Genomic DNA, 18,423 nt, shown 5'->3' on the forward strand with positions numbered 1-18,423 from the left:
TCTGGTATTCCCATCTCTTGAAGAATTTTCCACAGTTTGTTGTGATCCACACAGTCAGAGGCTTTGGTGTAGTCAATCAGTGAAGCAGAAGTAGATGTTTTTCTGGAACTCTCTTGGCTTTTCTGTGATCCAACATATGTTGGCGGTTTGATCTCTGGTTCCTCTGCTTTTCCTAAATCCAACTTCAACATCTAGAAGTTCACAGTTCATGTATTGTTGAAGCCTAGCTTGGAGAATTTTGAGCATTACTTTGCTAGTGTGTGAGAAGAGTGCAGTTGTGTGGTAGTTTGAACATTCCTTGGCATTGCCTTTCTTGGGGATTGGGATGAAAACTGACCTTTTCCAGTCCTATGGCCACTGCTGAGTTTTCCAAATTTGCTGGCATATTTTGAATCTGCTAAAAATAATTCATCTCTCACATTTTCCTGTCATTTCTGGTATAAATTGTTAGCAACAAATAAACCTTGATTTAATTATAAGGCATATTCAGCTGTGGAAAATGAGTTATTCTTTGACTTGGTTTATAGAATGTATTCCGTTTGAGGTTCTGTAAAAGGACAGTTTAAATCCACAAAGAACGTATTAAAAACTCGTCAGAAATTAAACCTCTAAAAGCACATAGTACTTGAAAACTTGTTGAATTTTTTCATATTTTAAATAACCCACCAATTTAAATGCACAGATGATATTCTGTAGTTGGTGATACAATTAAACAATTCAAGATGTTCTTATAAAGTTCTCACCTATTTTTAAAGATAGAGCAATTTCTACACTTTCTTACGTGAAGCATGAGATGTTTTCCATATTTAACTCCAACATTTTATCTATTCCAGGGCATTCTGTTGTAACAATTCATAGTAGACTATCTAAAGTCTAAATGATTCCCAAATGTTGCTCAATAAGTTTTAAAAGCTTTTGAATCCCATAAAACGTGAGGAACTGACACCAATATCGTGTTGCTAATGCTTAACAGACACACAGATGCCCGCCTCTGCCCTCGGGTTAATACCACTGAGGACAAACACAAATGGCTGACAACTCCTGACTGTGAAACAACTCCAGTAGCCTCCTTACCAAGATAAGTTGCCTAAGAAGGCTTGCTTTGAGACTTGTCATTTCACTGCATCCACCAGCGTAAAACTTGTGTCATAAATGTAGCCCAAATGTAGTTCTCCACCTTTTACGACCCTGGTTAAAGTGGCCCAGCCCAGGCCCTTAAATCTTTTCTTTGCCTTTCCCCTTCTTATTCTCCCTCACAGTACTTAGTCTAATAAATATAGTTTTACTAAATGAGGTTTTCTAAGTCGTGTTTTGAAGTGTTGACAGTTGACAATAAATAAGCCTAGTGATGCTGGATAATTTAAGGGGGATTTAATAATTTAGTCAGTAAATTAAGAATCTTAGATTTTTGTTCCTGTTTTCTGACCACCATCTGGTTTACATATAACAACATGCGTGTCCTGCTGACCTCTCAAACCTCAGTTCCCAGGCTGAACTCCCTTCCTTCTCTCTTCCGTTTAGCTTTTCCACATATTACCTCATGTCATAGGGTAGGAAAAGTTGCCCTGTGCCTTTTGTGTGCCCTCAACTATTTATTTACTCAGAAATCTTGAAATCTCTTTTGCATTTTCTTACTTTTCCAATGCTAACTATTTTCTGCATCTCACCAAGGTTAGATGAGAAATGGCAAACAAAAAGAAACAATTGGGTATATACCCATCAGTGAGGATACTTGAAATACATTGCATACAGTGTAATAATACAGCTTGGTATGTTTTCACAGAACAATATTCACCACATGATGATAGTGGAAGAGTGTATATATTATCTCATGTTTTATGTTTTGTGCATAAATAGTGTAATAGTCAAGCTGCACGTTTACAGGGATAGTCCAATATATGCAGATCAATCAAATGATACACCGAATTAAGGAAAGACATGAGCATTAGTAGACACAGAAAAAGCATTTGACAAAATTCAACATCCATTCATAATAATTCTTAGCATAGTGGATATAGAGGGAACATATCTCAGCATAATAAAAGCTATGTACAACCAACATAATATTCAGTGCTAAAGCTGAAAGCCTTTGTGCTAAAATCTGGTGCAAGACAAGAATACTCACTCTCACCTCGTCTATTCAGCATAGTATTGGAAATCCTAACTGCAGACAGACAAGAGAAAGAAAAAAAAGGGATCCAGATTGGAAGGGAAGAGGCAAAATTGTCATTATATGCACATGGCATGATACTATATATAAGAAACCCTCAGGTCTCCACACAAAAACTACTCGAACTGATAAATGAATTCAGCAAGGTAGCAGGATACAAGATTAATATACAGAAATCGGTTGCATTTCTTTACACTAATAATGAAATAACAGAAAAGGAATGTAGAAAAATAATACCTTTTAATATTGCATCCTCAAAAATAAAATACTTAGAGTTAAACCTGACCAAGAAGGTGAAAGACATGTGCCGAGAACTATAAAAATGTTAATAAAGGGAATTGAAGATGATTCAAAGAAGCTTGGAAAGATATCCCATGCTTTTGGCTTGGAAGAATTAACATTGTTAAAATGACCATACTACCCAAAGCAATCTACAGATTTAATGCAATCCCTATCAAATGACCCTGGATGTTTTTCACAGAACTAGAACAAAAAATCCTAAAATTTATATGGAACCATAAAAGACCCAGAATTGCAAAAGCAATCCTGAAGAAACAGAAGAAAGCTGGAGGCATAACCCGTCCAGACTTCAAGAATGACAAAGCTACAGTAATCACAGTAGCTGGGTCCTGGCACAGACACAGACGTGTGGATCAGTGAATCAGAGCAGAGAGCCCAGAAACAAGCCCACCCCACAGTCGATCAGTCTCTGACAGAAGAGACAAGGTCTACAATGGAGAAACGGTGGGCTCAGAGAGCCCAGAAACAAGCCCACCCCACAGTCGGTCAGTCTCTGACAGAAGAGACAAGGTCTACAGTGGAGAAACGGTGGGCTCTTGAGCAAGCGGTGCCCAGAGAGGTGGGCGTGCGTGTGTGCTCAGTCACTGAGTTTAGCTGCATATGAATCAATAGAGTTAGACGTAGCCTCACACCATACACAGAAATAAACTCAAAATGAGTTAAAGACCTAAACATAAGACATAACGAGAAACTCCTAAAAGAAAACATCAGCAAAACATTCTCTGACATAAATCATACCAGTGTCTTCTTAAGTCAGTCTCCCAAGCAATCGAAATAAGAACAAAAAATGGGACGTAGTCAGACTTCCAAGCCTTTGCACAGCAAAGGAAACCATAAACAAAATGAAAAGACAGCCTATAAAATAGGAGAAAATATTTGCAAATAATGTGACCAATAAGGGATTAATTTCCAGTATACACAAACAGCTCGTACAGTTCAACAACAAAACAGACCAATTAAAAAGTGAGCAGAAGACCTAAATACACATCTCTCCAAAGAAGACATGCAGATGGCCAATGCACATGAAAAGATGTTCATCATCGTTAATTATTAGAGAAATGCAAATGAGAACTACAATAAGGTACCATCTCACAATGTCCATCATTGAAAATTTTACAAATAGCAAATGCTAGAGACAGTGTGGATAAAAGCGAACCCTCTTGCACTGTTGGTAAAGACGCTGTGGAGGAGAGTAAGTAAGTTCCTCAGAAAACTAAAATTAGAGTTAGCATAAGACCCAGCAATACTACTCATAGGGATATATCCAGATAGAACTATAATTCAAAAAGGTACATGGACGTCTGTGTTCATAGCAACACTATTCACAGCACCCAAGACGTGGAAACAACCTAAATGTCCATCAGCAGAGGAATGAATAAAGAAGAGGCGGTTCCTGTGTACAATGGAATACTGCTAGCCATAAGAATAATGAAATAATGCCATTTTCAGCAGCACTGATGCAAACTCGAGATTATCATACTAAGTGAAGTAAGAAAGAAGAAGACAAATACTCTATGATATCATTTAGATTTGGAGTATAAAATATAACACAAGTGAATCTGTGTACAAAACAGAAACAGACTCATGGACATAGAGAACAGGCTTTTGGTTACCATGGGCTGGGGAAGTTTGGGGAGGGATGAACCTGAGAGGTTGGGATTCGCAGATGTAAGCTATTGTATACAGGATAATAAACAACAAGGTTCTACTGTATTTTGTTGTTCAGTTGTGTCCGACTCTTTGCAACTCCACGGACTGTAGCATACTAGGCTTCCCTGTCCTTCACTATCTCCTGGAGTTTGCTCAGATTCGTGTTCATTGAGTCAGTGGTGCTATCCAACCATCTCATCCTCGGTTCCCCTCTTCTCTTCCTGCCGTCAATCTTTCCCAGCATCGGGGTCTTTTCCACTGAGTTGGCTCTTCACATCAGGTGGCCAAAGTATTGTAACTTCAGCTTCTGTGTAGCGCAGTGAACTCTATTCAATTTCTTAATGATAAAATGGAAAAGAATATAAAAAGAATGTATATGTATGTATAACGGAGTCACTTTACTGTATGGCAGAAATTAGCAGTGTAAATCAGCTCTGCATCCTAAATATATACATATATATATATGTGTACACACAAACAGCATATAAGTCAGGCTGTACCTCAGAGAACAAAGTGTGGAATAAGGACAAGAAATAAGTACATTGTTTTTTGTTATTGTTAAATGGCTTTTATTCTATAATTAAAGAAAAAAAACATGAATAAGCCTTTTTAAGGATGAAAACAATGAGAGCCCAGAGAGTGGCACGCGTCTGTCTGCTCAGTAGCTATTGGTTATAGAGAAGACCATGAGAGTCCATAGAGTGGCATGCGTCGGTCTGCCCAGTAGCTTTTGGTTGTAGAGAAGACCTTTTTCCTTCCAGTTTGTTGAAAAGTGGCAGTGGAGAGGGTAGTTTCTGAGACTTTGAAAAAAATGTAATTCTCAAGTTCTTGGTAGCATTTTTTTCCTGGAATATGAAATGTTTCTTTCTACTTATACTTGGTTCCAGGAAATTTTATTTAGAAGTCAAGGTGACTAAGCAAGATTGCTCAAGTACTTACATTATCACCAACAATGGATTCAGGTGATTTTTTTTTTCCACCTCTATGTCACCTCTAAGCAAAAAAAGAGAAAAATGTGTTTTGCAGGAAAGACTTATTTCTGTTTCAAACTAATTTCATTAGAGGAGTTACTGTACTAGTTTACACTTGATGTATAGTTTTCAATAAAAAGTTCATTTTAAGGAAAGCTAATGTAAAGAGGCTGAAATGAAGCTGGTCAAGGAATTTCATTAGAATCTTAACCTCATGGGCTGAGGTTAAGAATGGACACTGATGCTCTGAGAGGACAGTATTTGTTAATGTCTCTTGTGGTGCTTAGTGCCCAAGTGTGTGATCTATAAACATAATTTGAAATGAAAAATGGTACCAAACTCTTCCTTTGTGGATTTAAAAGACAGGTTTGAATATGGACTTCAGATTTAATACCTCCTACCTACTTCATATTAAGTATAGCTAATTAATTTTCGCTCCCTGGAGTTTTGTAACAAGAAGATCCAATTTGAGAGAACATAAGGCATTCTTTCCCTCTGACTCAAGTACATGGAGCAGTGGCCTTTAGAAATACTACATGGTCTTTTTGTCTTATACTCTGCACATTTTGAGGGAAGAGACGAGATAGTTTAGGACAGTTAGATTTAGTCTAAAATGAGGATAAATGAAGTCACCTAGAATTATAATAATTTTGATAGGCTTATTTAGAATGCTATCCTATTTATTTAAGGAATACAAAATTAATAACAGCCTTTGCAATTTAAACACATTTGGAAGATGTTGACATATCAGTTTTCATAATACTGAGAATCACAGTCCTGTGTGTCTTGAAATTCTAAAATTTATAAATGTCTAAATTTCCAAGATTCTATTTGTTGTTGTTGTATAGTCGCTCAGTTGTGTCCAGTTCTTTGCGACCCCATGGACTGCAGCACACCAGGCTTCCCTGTCCTTCACTATCTCCCAGAGTTTGTTCAGAGTCAAGTCCATTGAGTCAGTGATGCCATCCAACCATCTCATCCTCTTTTGACCCCTTCTCCTCCTACCTTCCATCTTTCCCAGCATCAGGGTCTTTTCCAATGAATCACCTCTTTGCATCAAGTAGCCAAAGTATTGGAGCTTCAGCATCAGTGCTTCCAGTAAATATTCAGGGTTGATTTCCTTTAGGATTGACTGGTTTGATCTCTGTGCTGTCCAAGGGACTCTAAAGAGTCTTCTCCAGCACCACAGTTCAAAAGCATCATTTCTTTGGCACTCAGCCTTCTTTGTGGTCTAAGCTCTCACATCTGTACATGACTACTGGAAAAACCATGACTTAGACTATACAGACTTTTGTCGGTAACGTGATGTCTCTGCCTTTTAACATGCTAAGTTTGCCATAGCTTTTCTTCTAAGGAGCAAGTGTCCTTTAATTTCATGGCGCAGTGATGTTGGAGCCCAAGAAAATAAAGTCAGTCACTGTTCCCATTTTTTCCCCATCAATTTGCCATGAAGTGATGGAGCTGGATGCCATAATCTTAGTGGTTTCAATGTTCAGTTTTAAGTCAGCTTTTTCACTTTCCTCCTTCACCTTCATTAAGGGGCTCTTTATTTCCTCTTCGCTTTCTGCCATTAGGGTGGTGTCATCTGCATATCTGAGGTTATTGATGTTTGTCTCTGCAATCTTGATTCCAGCGGTGTACTCTGCACAGAAGTTAAACAAGCTGGGTGACAATAGACAGCCTTGACGTACTTCTTTCCCAGTTTTGAACTAGTGCATTGTTCCATGTTCTAACTGTTGCTTCTTGACCTGCATACAGATTTCTCAGGAGGCAGGTAATGTGGTCTGGTATTCCCATCTCTTTAAGAATTTTCCAGTTTGTTGTGATCGACACAGTCAAAGGCTTTAGCGTAGTTGAAGGAAAAGTAAATGACTGTTTAATTTTTCTCATCTACTTTTCCTTGCTTTTTCAGTTAACTTTTTAAATTGGTATCTATTATGCAGTAGGCACTATTTGTATTCTGATACAAAGCTAGTGATACTAGTGAACAAAGCTCAGATGTGCTGTCCCTATGGAGCTCATTTAGAAGGAGACAAGTATATCAGGCAGTAATGATTATGAAGAAAAAGTACCAGAGTAAGTGGTGCCCGGAAGGAGGGATGGTTTGAAATGTTGAGTAGGGTAGAAAGGAAATCCTTACTGAGAAGCTGACATCTGGGCACGGTGGCCTGAGGGAGGCGAGGTCAGGTACCTGGAAGGAAGGCAGAGACGTGCAGAGAAGCCCTGCATGCCACGGTGACGGCAGGGGCGGGGTGCCCAAGAGGGGAGGGGAAGGGCCAGTCAGCACAGTGAAGGACTGCGGCTTTTCTGCTCAGACGGGAAGTCTAGAAGACCGAGCGGATGGCCTGATGGGCCTTATATCCTCAGGGGGTCACTCTGACAACTGTGTTGCATGTAGACCAGGGCGTGGGAACCTTTTTCCTGTAAAAGACCAGTTAATAAATATTTTAGGCTCTGTGGGGCCTGCAGTAGTGTCCACACTGCTCAGCTGTGCCCCTGAAGCACAGAGGTTGCCATAGACAGCGTGTCATGTTTCAGCATAACTTATAAAAACGGGTGATGGACTGAGTGAAGCCTTTTGGGGTAGAGTGTACTAGCCCCTGAGATGACTATAATAAACCAAGGGCAAAGGCAAATTGATAGGACTTTTGCTGGAGTCCAAGGCAGAGCTTGTGGTAGTAGAATTGCAGAAAGTGGTCGGATTCTGGGTAGATTTTGCAGGTAGAGCCAGTGTGATTCGCCAATGCCGTTCCTCCAGTGGGAACCTTGACTGCTCCCCTACACCACCTGTACCACTGTCCACCGAGGACTGAAAGATTCCGCATTTTCACCCATCCTGCACGTTTCCAGTCTTTTTCCATGAGTTTTCTGAACTTCGTCATCTTTTCCATCATCGCTTTGCAACCGTTTGTTCTGGAAGCGCCACAGCCGGTTTCTGCCCAGCTCCTGCCAGCTTCATCAGTCAGATTCCTGCTCCTTTTACAAGATTTCTTTCCAACCTGACCCTCTTTTTGAATTTCCAAACATGTGTACAGTTCTTCCTTTTTTTCACTTGGATTCCCATAGCAGTTTTACTTCTTATGGTGTGACCTTTACTCTGTCTTAATCTATAGTCATTGATGTATCTTATATCTATCCTACTCTTTTGTAGGAATGTCAGCTCCTTGAATTAAGAAAACATGTTAATATATATATGAAGTATATTTTTCTGTCTTGTTCAACCAGCGTTTGTAGAATTGAATCACTTTTTAAAATTTGTTCCTTTTTTATCTTGTTAAAACATGTTCTTGAAATAACATAAGATTAACATCACCTAATATCTTGTTTCTTCTTGCTCACTTTATCTGTTGAATGAAATCCATTGTATTAACTTCCTGCTCGGTACCTACTGACCCCTTTTCTTACTTGGATCAGTTGCTTTCTAATTGTGCTATTTAGCTCTAATGTTAAAATTTCTGTTCATTGGACTTCTGATGCATTAGATACCATATCTTCTTTCTGGATTTCCTTCCCAAAGCTTAGTTTTCCAAGAGTTTAAAAAGATAAAGAAAAGAAATGCTTTGTGCAAAATATATCTCTGAAAAGTCCTTGGATATCAACATCCTCACAATTGATGATATGATGGGCAATTTGTGCTATGTAAAAAATCTTTTTTTTTTTTTTTTAAGAACTTTAAAAGTATTGCACCATCTATGTTTCATTTCTGATCGGTAAGAAATCCAGTGCATCTATTTCTTCTTTTGAAGTTAACTTGATAGTTTCTCTTTTCTCCATTTTCCCTTTGGGGAGCTCTTGTTCATTAGTTCCCAGATGTCTTCAATTGATCATCTGTCTCCTCTCATATTTCATATTTTCTGCCTCCCATTTTGCTCTAGATTCTTGCGTATGTACTCAGTTTTATCTTCAAACTATACCCTGAATTTTTTATTTCATTTAACACATTTGTACTTTCCTTGAGGTACTTTATGTTTCTGATTTTTTTCCAAGCATCTTTGTTTTATGATGTAATATCCTTGTCAGTATATGAAGATACTAAACATTTTTCTTACTGATTGCATTTAAGTAGAATCACTGTTCTGTTCATCTTGGAGCAGTTCTGTGTTTCTCCTTCTTTCCCTTCAGGCTGATAGTCTCCTGTATATATCTGATGATTTATTCATATTTATGTTAATTTGTGTTTAAGTATCAGGAACTAGGAAACCTTGTCACAGGGGGTTCTATGATTGGCGTTTCTTGATCCTTAAGTTGTAGTCTTAGATAAATGAGAGGGAAGCCAGCTGTTTCACTGGAGACCTTCTAAGTGTGGCTTTCCACCTTCCAGAATATTGCCAAGGTCTTCTGTCACCCAGTGGCCTTCCTCCCTTTCTGTTTGCTAGTAACAGTTGCTCCTGGCTTTATTCATGTTTTGTAACTTTAATGAGGCCCTGGGAAACAGGACAGAAAGCAAATGACTGTTCTCTTAAACCTCTTCTGTTCAACGAGTTAAAATGGTTCTTCATGGTTAAGTGCTATAAGCTTATAATATTTTACTTGACTTAGAATAACTTAGTGTCGATAGCCTCATTCGATTTAATTCTACCCATCAAAGGGGCAGAGCAGTACTGAAGTTAGAGTGATGAGACAGAATTATTATTTAAGAATCCTGTCATACCTTGATCTCCAGCATCTGTATTTGACTCTGGATAAGTAAAGAGAGAGTCAACTAAAGTATTAGCCAGATGGCAGTTTATTAATTTACCATAAGAAGTATTACATTAAAGAAGCTAGAGGCTCATGGTTAGTGAATTCCCACCAGAAAGAAGGAATCCGTATGGAGAGCTAATTTTACAGTCACATAGTTTCTAGGTCGGCCTGGGGTCAGGAGAGGGCCTCAGTGATACTGGCTGGTGTCATCCAGCTGAGAAGGCCACATGTGGTGTGTCCACTGTCAGGTGAGGTTGCCGTGTGTGCGTGCATGCACGCACTCAGTCATGTCCAACTCTTTGCGACCCTGTGGACTGGAGCCCACCAAGCTCCTCTGTCCAGGGAACTTCCCAGGCAAGAATATGGGAGTGGGTTGCCATTTCCTTCTCCAGGGGATCTTCCTGACCCAGGGATCGAACCCGTGTCTCTCGTGTCTCCTGCATCGGCAATCGAGTTCTTTACCACTGAGCCACTGGGGAAGCCATGTAGACCAGAAAATTAAGTATTGATCAGAGCATATTTCTCTTGGATTTTGCTTGAGATACAGAAAGTCTCTTTATTGTCAAAGTTCTTTTTCTAGGTGACATTTTGATTGTTTTGATAAAAGTTCAGCAGGGACGGTACAGTGAAGTTAACTAGGTATAAGGTTTCTCAGTTTTCTGGAGTCCATGCTAAAGCAGCCCAGGTGATTTTGTGAAACTTCTCAGCTACTTTCTGCAGATTCTTGCTTAAGGATTCTAACTCATAAAACATCAACCTTTTTTAAAAATCGTATTTAGAATTCTCTCAAAATTTAACTCTCAGAAGGTCAGTTTATCTTATCACAATCCATCACAAGCAGATATTAAATCAATGACACTTAGAAAGAAACTGACTTAGACGTTCAATGACTCAGTCCAGAATCTCATAGTAAATATAAGCAGTGGACTCAAGAACCAAATCTCAATTTTCTGTCTCTAATATTTTCTACTATACCCCTTAAATTGCTGTCATTTTATGAAAAAGATAAAGTAATAGAAAACAGTTGCTTTATATTTTTACCATCTTGGACAATTAAGAGTAATAGAAATCTCATTAATTTAGAATTCACTAAATATAGTTTGAGATTGTTTCTACATTAATATGCTAATGCTTAGCTTTGGAACTATCTTTTGTAAGTTGTGTATGGCCAATTGTATTTTATATGGTCAGGACAAATGAAATTAGGTGCATTCTTTCTTAAAGGAGCAATACCTATTTTAGCATCTTTGAAATATATTAAACTCACTTAAATGTAATCAAAGCTCAACACAAATTATTCTGGTTCTTAACACAGTCGCTGTGAGACTTATTTTTCAGTGCAAAGCATGTGGCCAAGTACTAGTTTTGTTAGCCTGGTACACTTTATATATTCATAAAATATAATCTATTCCCTTTAGAATTTCTGTGACTTTTGATGTTCACCAACTCTTTCTTTCCCTTTTACTCAGTTCTTGCAGTGACATTTAACAAAACATGATTTACATGTATGCCATTTGTTGAATTTCAAGATAAACCTACAATTTTGGTTTTTATGCAAATATTTAAACTAAAAAAAATTTCTTCTTCCCTCCCTTTTCTTACTGGATATATGTTGCTGGTTCCTCAAATCTTTCTCTGTGTGTATATTTCATATGCTATAAATCCATTTGACAGTGATGATTAACTGGGGCTTTAACTCCCCAGATTCCCAGGTCTAGCCTTCCTTCTATCCCAATAGCATGTTTTCCCCTTTCTCAGAACCATTTGATAAATGATTCCTAATCATATCACGGTAAAGCCCAAGGTGCTTAGCCTGTTTACATTTAAGATTTGTATGTCTTTTATAGATATCCAATAGTAACAAGACCTAAAGTTAGCATAATCACACGCAACCATGAGAAAGCAAGCGTTGTTCTAAGGAATCCAGTCTTCTCCCAGTTCTTTTGTCACTAAAGAAATTGCTTTAAAATTCTCTGCAGTACATGAATTTTCCCAAATACCCTCTCTCTACTACATACGTATCATAAAGATTCATTTTATAAATAAAGCACAAATAGAGACATAATTCTAAGCTGATTTCAAGTGAAGGTGTAACATGATGATGACTTAATGGTGGCTTAAATCAGCACTAAATGTTGTTTTTCAAAATATATTTAAAGTAGAAGGTGCTGTTTATTATAGTTAATAACCTAAGTTATCTTAGTGGCATTCAGCACACACTATCAGTGACATAACCAGCAATCTAAAAGGAAATAAGAAGTATATAAAACCTATCAGGTATATTTGTAAAAGCTGTTGCTATATGACAGACAGAGGCTTAATTGTACTTTCTGTTGGTTATTCATCTAGTTTGATAAGTGAGAATAAATGGGAGAAGGTGGTAGAAGCAGGAGTCAAGTCTTTGGATTTTTTTTTTTCCCGATAACTTCCGTGCCCTTTCTTGGCTCTTTTAATTTTGGTCTTTTTCATATGGTCACCTTGTCCGGAAAAAAAAGCTTTTGTCTGAACCCCTCTTTTTAGTTGTTAGTTGTAAACATGCACTCTTTGGTTTAAGTGGAAGTTTATGTGTCCCTTTGAGGAATAACAGCCAGAGTCTCTTGAACACCTGTGATTTTAGAATGCAGTTCCTAAATTGAGCAATTCACATTTACTTTGAAGGTCAAACCAAGTTCAAAATACTTATTCCAGTGTTTCAGGTAACAGTAGAAAGACCTCTCTAGATCTCCTAGATACCTGTGATGCAGACGATCAGCTAGGAGAGGGCAGATGGGGAGAGGAGAGAAGCCCCTCCATGTATTACTCAGTGTGGAGTTGTAGCTTGAACATAAAATATTTGCATGAGGATTATTAACCAGAATTCCTCTGTGGACATCTGCCCCTTTACGTGCATATAAATATACTGATAAATACATATAAAGATAAGTATAAAAGCTGTTACATACTTTTCAACAACAAAGCAGAATACAATGATCATACTTTTTTTTCTTGTATTTTAGAAGGCTTGTGTCAAATCTTTAAACAATGGAAGTGGTAAACATGTGAAATAATGTGATACGAAAAATAAGATACACTCTTTGTGGAGGACAAAGTATCAGCAAGTGTAGCCAATTTAAAGTGTCACCGAGTGGCTTAGTAGAGCCCTGGGAAAAGTCATTTGATTTCACCTGCTTCTGCCAGTTCAGCCACCGTTCTGTTCCTGTTCTGGCCCTAAAACTTCCAGTTCACTCTAGTGCTAACTGCTGCCGCCCCCCATACCTTTAGGTGTGGAAATGAGTAATAGAACTTTTATTTTCTAAGTTTAGAGCATTAGCAATGTTGAGAGGGTTGAATAACTTTTTAAAGAACAGGTTTGTGCTTGAACAGCAGAGTTTATGTAGTACTTAACCCATGAAAGATACTGTTGATGTTTTTAAATTAATTGTGAATAGGCATTTTTTTTTAAAAACAGCCTGTTCCTCTCTTCATTACAAGTTGGTTATTTTTACTTAAAGGTACGTTACTGTTTAGCAAGTATCCTTTTACTGAATTATACACATTTAAATTACACCAATGCCTGGAGAACCCCAAGGACGAGGGAGCCTGGTGGGCTGCTGTCTATGGGGTTGCACGGAGTCGGACACGACTGAAGTGACTTAGCAGCAGCAGCAGCAGCAAATTACACCAAATCCATTGTATCTGTTTTGACTGTAGAGACAGAAAAATAATGAACATGTCCAGAGTAGTAATAGCTAAGCAAGTATTTTCCTTAGTACTAAGGAGCGCTAGTCACTTTCGGAAGTTTTAAGATGAGTTTTTATTGGCACCATTTGAACAGCTCTTGAAAACTGTATTCTTTATCATGGGCTTGGTTATATCTTAAAGAAGAAAAAAGAAGAAAATCAATATGAACTGCCACTCTGCAGACTTCATCTGGTCTTTAGGATGAGCCCAAAAGGAAAGGTGGTGACACGCATGGAGGTCAGTGATGGACGTGGCTGCTCACGTGGCAGAGAAGTGGGCGAAGGAGAGCTGGCACCAAATCTGTGAAACCAGGGTCTGCACCTCCTTTCCCGTGCTGGACATTTTCAACATGGATTCAAGTGCCTTGTTTTGACATCCTTGGAATCTTCTCAGATTTTATCAAAAGAAATTAGAAAATACATTATTTATCAGTATGATTTTTAAGTAAAATACCTCCCTTTTGAACAATTTAGTTTATTTCATCAGTCATATTAAATATGAGTGCCAGGTACTCTGAGGGGTACTCTGGAATACTCAGGCCAGTTTAGTGGGAAAAGTGACAGATTTCGTCAGTGACTTCCTGTGAAGCACGTTTTATGGCCATTGGGAGGGGCAGGGTGACTGACCAGCGGCTTTCCCGCCCAGGAGGCTCTGCTGCTGCCTGAGCTGCAGGGCCTGGTGTGAAGCCGTCACCTTGAGAGCCAGGAACTGTGGAACTGAGGGGAGGGAAACATTGGTTCCACAGTGCTGCTCGATTCCTTCTTGGTTTTCCTTAGGAAGCTTTGACTATTCATTCTAGACTTTTCTGTTGAGAAAGAGAAGGAGGAATGTGCAGGGTGGCCCTCGGAGTTCAGTAGATTGGCATTAGATTGGCAGCCCTGCCCGTGAAACGAAGGTGCGTCCCTGCTACACCGCATGTCTTCCTGCAGGAAGCAGAGGCTGTCTGTCCAGCTGGCCCTTGAGCCATTCAGAAGGACATGCTGAGCTTCATGGGAAAGGAGGAGGAGACTGGGATAAAATAGGACCAAATGCTGCGTTTCAGAAATCCATGTCACAAACGGTTTTAATAAACAAGTATTTCCTTAGATGTCATATATTAGATACACAAAGGACTTTGTAAGCTAATGGGAACAGTGAATTTAGATAAAATAATATGGAGTCTCACAAAGATATCAAATAACCGGTCTGCTGCTTTCTCCTTAAGAGTTAATGTGTTTTTTTTTTTTTTGAAGGAAAAAAGTAAAGATTCAGGTTATAATACTGTCTAAAGTTCAGGGAGTAAGCAAGTCAGCCATCTTTTCAATAGCATTCTTAAGAAAAGCTCAAAAAGATCTCCCTTTAAAGATATCATCACTTTATTTTAATTATTCAGCTAGAGTTTATCTGTATATCGTGGCTGTGCTGGCAGCGCGTGGGCTTGTCTGGTGGAGCCTGGGCTCTGGAGCCCATGGGATTCGGTAATGTGGCTTGCAGGTTTAGTTGCCCTGCGGCGTGTGGGATCTTAATTCCCCAACCAGAGATCAAACCTGGGTCTCCCACGTTGGCAGGCAAATTCTCAACCACTGGACCACCAGGGAAGTTCCCCCCAAAATCTCTCTTTTTTTTTTTTATAAATTTATTTATTTTAGTTGGGGGCTAATTACTTTACAATATTGTAATAGTTTTTGCCATACATTGACATGAATCAGCCATGGGTTTACATGTGTTCCCCTTCCTGGACCCCCCACCTACCTCCCTCCCCATCCCATCCCTCTGGGTCATCCCGTTGCCCCGGCCCTGAGCCCTTGTCTCATGCATCGAACATGGAATGGTGTTCTGTTTCACATATGATAATATACATGTTTCAATGCTATTCTCCCAGAACGTGGCAGGCAAATTCTCAACCACTGGACCACCAGGGAAGTTCCCCCCAAAATCTCTTAATTGGATTCTTGAAAAGTGCAGCTTAATACTAACCACATCTGCTTACTTTCTTCATTTGGTTTTTTCATTCTTCATCAGGAAAACTGTTTTGTTTTCGGATTTGTCTGGCATTCAGGGTTAAAATGCTTTTTCTAGTTTAGATACATTGAACTAGCCAGTATAATTTTTTTATACCTAACAGCAGGAATTACATTGGTGGTGCTCGCTTTTAAAAATGTCCTGTTATATCAAGGTGGTTGAAAGAGTGGGCTTTGGAGATAGACCTCGAGTTCCATCCTGTCTCTAATGCTGATTTAGTTTTGGTTAATAACCGCTTAGGTAAAGTATTAACAGTCTATTTCAAGAGAGAAGCCACTTCCCCGTGGTCCTTTATTTGCTTTCACAGACCAGTGTACCGTCACCCGGACCTACCTGTTTCTTCATAAGTTCTGGTTCTTCAGTGCCGCCTACTACTTTGGGAACTGGGCCTTTCTTGGGGTAAGTACAGGCGTCCCAGGGATGCCGTGGCCCATTTGTGGTTGGGTTTGCATTTTAAAGTCAGTACTTTCTGGGAGATTTCAAGTTTGAGAAATAACACACAGCTTGTTTACCTGTACAGGTGTTCATAGTTGGATTCATCGTGTCTTGCTGTAAAGGGAAGAAGTCAGTCATTGAAGGGGTGGGCGAGGATGACTCAGACCTGAGTGATGATGAGCCCTCTGCCTACTCCGTTTGATGGCCTCTGTCCTGCAGCGTTTACAAGGCGGACTGCATCTCATGTGTTTTTCAAAGTGTCAAACTAAAATTAGGGTGAACTGACTAGCTTTCATCAAAAATGGGAGCATGGCTATTAAAAAAACTATATTTTTTATGTTTTCTGAAGTAACATTATTGTATCATAGATTAACATTTAAAATTGCTATAATAATAACTATGTAAATATAAAACTACCGGCTTTGTGAGGGAATGTTCGTGGAGATTTTTTTCCTCTAGTGTATAATAGTGTGGAATTGATTAAAAACCCTCCAGAATTAATATTCCCTCCATCACTTTTAAAAACATAATAAATCACTTGTATCTGTGCCTTTTGGTCTCTAGAGTACTGTGGAATTTTCAAGTGTCTGTATCTGATTGTCAAAAAATAATGTTCACAGTATAGCTGATAACTAAATATTACTCATTTATGCAGCTTGTTTTCTAGTTTCTACATTAAATTACTAGTGCCATTGAAATAGATTTCATGAGCAAATTTCAGGCTACTTGGTGTCTCAGATTTATTAGATTGTTCATATAGTAATCCATTAGATATATTGTCACCTCTCAATATTTAAGGCACATACATTGTTGTAAATAACTGACCTCAAAATTTGTATTCCAGCATAAATGGGAGTATTGTCAAGAATAAGTAATCCTGAAACAATGAGTGAACTGATTAATTTAAAACATATGACATCATATTTTGGCATTAAAGGTAGTTTTTCATTCTAAAGATTTAGAATTTGCAAAAGATAAAGGGAAAGCTGGATAGTGTTGATAGGGCATTTTAAACACATTCTGGATACTGAGAATTCATCACAACTTATATTCTGATTTACTAGTTTACTAACACAGGCAAATTAGAACTCATAAAAAGCACCTAGTATGATCCTTGGAATAAAATATCATTAAGTTTCTGGAAAAGACGTAGGAATTAACAACCATCTCCCACTCAGTTCTCTCCATTAAATGTTTATACCACCTTGCTCTGATAGACCTTCACACCCTTCGTTTGGTGAGCCTTAATATTCTTCACCAAGATTCTATTCCCCTCTGTCCTTATTTCACATTTTCTTTCTGGACGATCTCATATACCATTGGTTTCCATCTACAGGCATTGTTGCATTGGAGGAGTAGGGGGGCTGGGTGCTGAAACTAAGATTTCAGAGGACAGAATGGGAGAGGGCTGTTGTTGGCTGCACAGAGACAGCTTGAAGGGGATGGAGTGTGCTGTGGCTGCAGCCAGCGGTGTAGGCAGAGGAAGCCCAGTCTGCTGTAGAAGCGAGCCCAGATGTGAGTGGAGCGCATCGGGAGGGGCGGGGCCATGGCAGCCTCACTCTGGGCTCGCCGTGGCTGTGATCCTGCCCCTGAACCCCCACTGTCCGCACGCGGGGTGGGGGTGGCCTCTGGAGCAGCCTGTTTCTCCAGGCGTTCTCATCTGACCTGGTGCCACCTCTGCCGGCTCTGCTAGTGCATGAGCGCCAGCAGGTTGCCCACATGCCAAGGTGGAGCTGAAATCAGAGCTGACCCCCAGGGGTCAAATGGCTTAGGAAGTAGGGGTGAATCTGAGGCCCCCCCGACACACAGCTGGGCAGTCTGTCACCAGTTTTGTAAACTCAGCACCTACAGGACATCCAAGTGGACTCCAGGTGCCCCGCAACTGGGACAGGTCTGGCCTTAGAAGCTGCGGGCATGTGTTCATGAAAGCAGGGCTGGGGTCTGGTGTGCCTCCGTGATTCCCCGGTGAGTCCGCGTATACAACTGCTGTGGCCCTGGTGCCTGACTTCAGTGGCTCTGCACTAGTGGCCTTGTGCACAGAGCACCTGAGGGGCACAGATGGTTGCTGGCATTCCCACGATTGAAGCAGGGCTGATGGCAGTGCCCGCAACAGTGTCCTTTGTGAGCCTGCATAACGGGTTTCAGGTGATACCACAGAGCACACTCCCCAGTGGACGCTCCAGCGAAGGAATGCTCCGTGGCCCCTGTCTCAGTGGGAGAGCTCTGAGCCCACTTGTTCACCCCACAGCTCAGAAGGGACTTGGGGTATTGTACTTCAACCACTAGAGAGCAGACACCGTCCACAACAGGGCGCTGACAGCACAGAGCACAGGGGAGGCCCTGCCTGCTCACCGTCGAGCGCAGGCTCATCAACCACACGAGTCATACCCTCTGTTGGGGTGACGGCCAGAGTGCTGATGAAAGACGTGGCAGGCATCCACACACAGTCAGCCCTCAAACCCCCAATGCTAAAGCCATGCAGTCTCCACAGGC

General features: G+C 39.9%; 1 protein-coding gene across 1 annotated transcript in view; it reads left to right on the forward strand.

The window, feature by feature from the left end:
* LMBRD1 (LMBR1 domain containing 1) overlaps positions 1-16,480 on the forward strand; it is a 142,290-nt gene extending 125,810 nt beyond the window's left edge. Inside the window, exons 15-16 of the mRNA XM_081530063.1 lie at positions 15,803-15,894; positions 16,016-16,480. Of these exons, the coding sequence (XP_081386189.1) occupies positions 15,803-15,894; positions 16,016-16,132 (209 nt within the window). The 3' untranslated portion in view covers positions 16,133-16,480. The remainder of the gene's footprint in view (positions 1-15,802; positions 15,895-16,015) is intronic.
* Positions 16,481-18,423: the final 1,943 nt, after the last annotated feature.

Source organism: Giraffa tippelskirchi, chromosome 9, assembly GCF_054371585.1.
Source record: "Giraffa tippelskirchi isolate mGirTip1 chromosome 9, T2T-mGirTip1v1.2.pri, whole genome shotgun sequence".
NCBI classification, from domain to species: domain Eukaryota; kingdom Metazoa; phylum Chordata; class Mammalia; order Artiodactyla; family Giraffidae; genus Giraffa; species Giraffa tippelskirchi.